The sequence below is a fragment of the Corylus avellana genome, chromosome ca1, assembly GCF_901000735.1.
Source record: "Corylus avellana chromosome ca1, CavTom2PMs-1.0".
In the NCBI taxonomy this organism is placed as follows: domain Eukaryota; kingdom Viridiplantae; phylum Streptophyta; class Magnoliopsida; order Fagales; family Betulaceae; genus Corylus; species Corylus avellana.
Window position 1 is genome coordinate 30484273 of NC_081541.1, and position 5318 is coordinate 30489590.

The 5318-nt window shown below is 38.2% G+C and overlaps 1 protein-coding gene across 1 annotated transcript; it reads left to right on the plus strand.

Moving 5' to 3' along the window:
• The first annotated feature begins 1629 nt into the window (after positions 1–1629).
• LOC132184910 (probable flavin-containing monooxygenase 1) lies at positions 1630–5020 on the plus strand. Its single transcript, XM_059598703.1, has 5 exons — positions 1630–2216; positions 3081–3318; positions 3606–3781; positions 3888–4246; positions 4541–5020. Exons 1-5 carry the CDS (start codon positions 1776–1778, stop codon positions 4884–4886), a joined length of 1560 nt encoding a protein of 519 aa, XP_059454686.1. The 5' UTR covers positions 1630–1775; the 3' UTR covers positions 4887–5020.
• Positions 5021–5318: the final 298 nt, after the last annotated feature.

Sequence of the window (5318 nt, forward strand, 5' to 3'; positions counted from 1 at the left end):
ATAATAATAATAATAATTTGCTTTGGTCCCCTCCCATAAAACTTCCTGGCTCCGTCCCTGATCACCTGTCTGCCCTCTAATGGCGACACACCATTATCCTCTTTGCTCAAAATCTTTCAAGAAACTATGTTTCACAACAACAACTGGACTTAGTTACGCTTTGTAGAGTGTAGTGTCAGTTAAAGGGAATCGACACCAATTTAAACATGGTATCAGTTGAACAGTAAACTGACATTCTACAAAGCGTCGATTAAAGAGAACCGATACCAATTTAACTATTCAAAGACGGAGAACCGACATTCTACAAAGCGTCGATTAAAGAGAACCGACACCAATTTAAACATGGTATCAGTTGAACAGTAAACTGACATTCTACAAAGCGTCGATTAAAGAGAACCGATACAATTTAAAAATGGTATCGGTTTACTATTCAACTGACACTATTTTTCAATTGGTGTTGGTTCAACAATAAACCGTTACTACTAAAGGTGCTGGTTTACTGTTCAACCGACAGTACTCGTAACAGTAACAACCGACACTCTTGAGTGATCATTAAATACTTTCACTCACCAAACTGAGGTGTTGTTAAAAGTACAAGGGATCATCAAATACTTTCACTCAACATCCTAAATAGGTGGTCCATGGCTAAGACAAAAAAACAAATGGGTGGTCCATAGATGGGATCACGACTTACAGTACTCCAAGAGTAGCATAGTCCCACACGCTAGGGAGCATTCTGAAAGTGGCAATTGGCTTTTCTAACTTTAGCATGCCAAGGCCAAAGGCCAAGCAAATAATATAACAACCTCATAATATTGATAGTGATGGCAAGGAAAAAATCTTGAAAAAAATCTTGAAAAAAAGCGTTAACCACATTTGTATTATCACCCTATACAAATTAGTCAATTTATAGTTTTTTTAGAATCATTTATAAAGCTTAGTTTCACTTGGTAAATACGTAATTTGGGACTTAACACTTTATGAGTATTTTTATAAACTATCAACTTTATATGAACTACAAACTCTCCCACTTAAATTCCTGATATCCTCACGAAGACAATGTAAATAGTAACGACGCAAAGAAAAACGCTAGTCACATTTGCGCTATCACCACAGATGTAGCTAGTTCTGTTTGCTTATGTTATAACAGTTTTCGGACAGAGTGAACTGCACATTCTTCGGGCCTATTTAGAGGCACAGAAGTGCAGTTAGACCTAGATTAATAGGTTTTCTACTTCAATTTGACTTGGAGTGCAGGGAGGTTTAATTGGACCCGGATTGTGTTTTCTACTCCAATTCGACTTGAAGTAGGGATCTAATCCAGATTCTTTGGGATAGTAATTAATCCCAAAAAATCAATGATTAAAACCTAGTAACACCCTTCCTAGGATTTCATGATAGAACTGATGGGCCAGTTGAGTGATATTATTTGTAACAGCATAGTTGTTACATCAAAAGCAATACAAAGCCGTTCAAAAAATATCAAGGAAGAAATCAAATCATAATTGATTTTTCCTATCTATGTGCCGGCATGCTTTTGGCTTTCACCCAAAAGCATTTGGACAGACGTATGATATCAGATCGCTATTTACTTTCCCTTGTGTACGTGTGCGTGCATCGCACTTCCTTATTATCATCGACAGTAATGAGCGGAAAACTCACACGGCGCATTGTTTATTGACTTCAACATCTTCCCATCATTTCATAGATAAATTAAGGCTTAGCAGAGGCAGAAAGCATACGGCTTTGAAATATTTGATAGTCAACAATAAGCAATGGAGAGGCAGGTGGCCATTATCGGAGCCGGCATCAGTGGCCTCCTGGCTTGCAAGTACACCTTGTCAAAGGGTCTCCATCCGATCGTTTTCGAAGCCAAAAGCACCATTGGAGGAGTATGGACTAAAACCATAGAGACCACTAAGCTCCAAACTCCAAAACCAGTTTATCAGTTCTCAGATTTTCCATGGCCTTCTTCTGTGGAGGAAGATTTCCCTAACCAACATCAAGTGTTTGATTATATTCAATCCTATGCTCGCCGTTTTGATTTGCTTCGGCATATCAAATTCAACACCAAAGTTGTCAGCATCGAATATGAAGGCCCTTCTGAGGAACAGATGCAATCTTGGAGCATGTGGGGTGGCGCTGGTGAGCCATTGATTACCTCTAAAGGGAAATGGAAGGTTGTAGTAGAGGATTCCCCTACTCTCTCCACTGAGGTATGTATTTGCACATGCACCATGTAACGAAATTAGAGTTTTCAATTAATTTCATGATGTTTTGTATAATTATTTATAGCCCACTAGGACATAATTAGGTGAAGGATTATTGATAAGGAGATACATATATATAATAGTTGAGTCTATTGATTTTTCAGCACAGATCTGCTTGTCTATGAGGCCAATGTTCAGGTGGGGGTTAAAAACCGTCCTGCATCTGTAATTCGCCTGCTCACAGGCGAATTTTTAACTCCTAGCCCTGGGTGAACAGATACCCGTTACACACATATGGAGGCGAATAGCGGCATAAGGATGGACATAAATAGATAATGTCCATTTATGCCTACCATATATATATATATATATATATATATATAAAGAGTTGGCTTATAAAACATTATCCTTGCACATGAGAAATGAAGTAGAAAACGAAACCTTAATGCCTCATTTTCTTTCTCTCATTCTGTTTTGTAGCCACAACCCCCCTTCGGCCCTCTTTCTTTCTCTCGACTCTCGTGTTCTCCAAAAATGAAGCCTAAAAAAGAGTCCAAAATGCAAAGCGGATGACATGGACGGTTTGTACAAAAAAATCACCCGCCTAGTGTGGTTATTGGTAGATTCGACACTTTGCAAAATGCAGATGCAAATACATAATAAAAGTATTATCCGTCCATATAGTACAATTTACACCCTCAAGGGTTGAGCGAGTAGGTTAGGCCAAGACTCCAATTCAATCTCAATTTAAACCCTTTTAAGATCGGGTTAACCATACTGAATATATCAAATCAGATTAGCAATATCATAAATCAGATTAGAAATCAAGTGATGACCTCAATGAATTTTATATATTAAATGCAAATGCAGGTGTACCTAGTGGACTTCGTGATCCTCTGCATCGGAAGATTCAGTGAAGTTCCAAACGTTCCAGAATTCCCTCCAAACCAAGGCCCAGAAGTATTCCATGGCAAGGTGATACACTCCATGGACTACTCTGCCATGGATTGTCAAAGTGCTGCAGAATTGGTCAAAGGGAAGCAAGTCACTGTTGTGGGGTTACAAAAATCTGCCTTGGACATTGCCATGGAATGCTCAATAGCTAATGGTAAGATACACACTACTTCACTTATATAATTACAATGTAAAAAACTTTGTAGATCCAGATTCCCAGCAATCTATTGTTCCGATTGCTAACAATTTAGGCGGTAAATATAAAAAAGTCTTTATGGAGTTCACCTGCCGGAGCTCGGAATGCGGGTTGATCGAGGCCTGTTCGGGCAGATGTAAGTAAAGTTGGAATCTATAAACTTCTGTAGGCTTCTGCATGAAAAGTAATTTATAATTATATATTTATATGCTCCTTTTCTCAGATTTACTGCACTTAATTTGCAGGAACTGAACATCCATGTACTGTATTATACAGGACTGAACATTGGAGTGTCCCTGATTTCCTTCCATGGGGTGTGCCTCTTGCTTTTTTGTACCTTAATCGCTTCTCAGAGCTATTGGTTCATAAGCCTGGTGAAGGCTTCCTATTAAGTCTTGTGGCAACAATTCTTTCTCCTTTGGTAAACTAAATTTTTTTTTTTTTTTAGTCTCTATTATTGTTTCCTAAACATGATCCTGATCATAAGGGTGAAGCTTAATTATTTGAAATTTTTGATCATGTAACAGAGATGGGCATTTTCTAAATTCGTTGAAAGCCATATAAAGAAGAAGCTTGGGTTGGCAAAGCATGGAATGGTACCAAAACACAGCTTCCTTCAACAAATCAGTTCTTGTTTGATAACCAGAGTGCCAGAAAAATTCTATGACAAAGTTGAAGAGAGAAGCATTATTTTGAAAAAAGCTTCGAGCTTCAGCTTCTGCAAAGAAGGTGTTTTGGTTAATGGCGAGGTGCAACCTCTGAAGACTGATTTGGTCATCTTGGCTACTGGGTTCAGGGGTGATCAAAAGCTCAAAGACATTTTTGTGTCCACCACCTTTCAGGACCATATTGCCGGCTCTGCCAATGCAGCAGTTCCCCTCTACAGGTTCTTTTCTTTTTCATTTCTTTTAAACATAGCATCTGATGTTAATAACAAGCAAAATACGAACCCCAATGAGGCTCAAGTGGTAAATCACTTGGCACTGGTGCTCATCATGCCGGTGAGTGCATACAATTTTTTGCAGCTACCCCCACAGGCAAAAGCGAGAGCTTTACCTGATTCATGTGGAGGGAAGCTTTTGCATGGTGTTCCGGGGATCTAGTCGGGGCCAAACCCCGGATACCCAAGTTAAAAAATAAAAATAAAAAAGGTTTGAAATGAACGTTTGCAATGTATCAGGGAATGCATTCATGCAAGAATTCCACAACTAGCAGTGATTGGATTCTCGGAAAGTGTATCAAACTTGTACACATCGGAGATGAGATGCCGGTGGCTAGCGGAGCTTCTTGATGGCACATTCAAGCTGCCGTGCATTAAAGAGATGGAAAAAGATGTGGCGAATTGGGATAAATACATGAAGACATACTCCGGCCAATACTACAGGAGATCCTGCATTGGTGCTCTTCATATATGGTACAATGATCAACTCTGCAAAGACATGGGATGGAACCCCAAAAGAAAGAAGGGACTCATCGCTGAATTGTTTGAGCCTTATGGTCCAATGGACTACACTGCAACCCCTTAACTCGGTGAGAAATGTTAGAAATTATATTTTTATGTCATAATTATTTTATAATGTTGATATAACAATCTAACCAACTTTTAGATCAATAATTGTTTTAAAAAATAATAAATAAATTGAACGGTTAGTTAGGACTACCACATCAGCATTGTGTGATAATTGTAGCATAAAAATGTAGTTTCTAATATTACATTAAAGTGAACCCTAGAACGGGTTCTAAACCATGAGTTGTCAATCATCTCTGACACACTTCGTGCATGCGTTTGGGGTTAAAATAATGTTACACTTATTCTCATTTCTTTACACAATTTTTTCTACATCCATAGGTGACTTTTAAAACTACTATTAGATATAAGATGGATCTTTATTGGATTTTGATACAATGATGATTTTAAAAGCCACCTATAAGTATGAAAAACTGTGTAAAAAAATTAG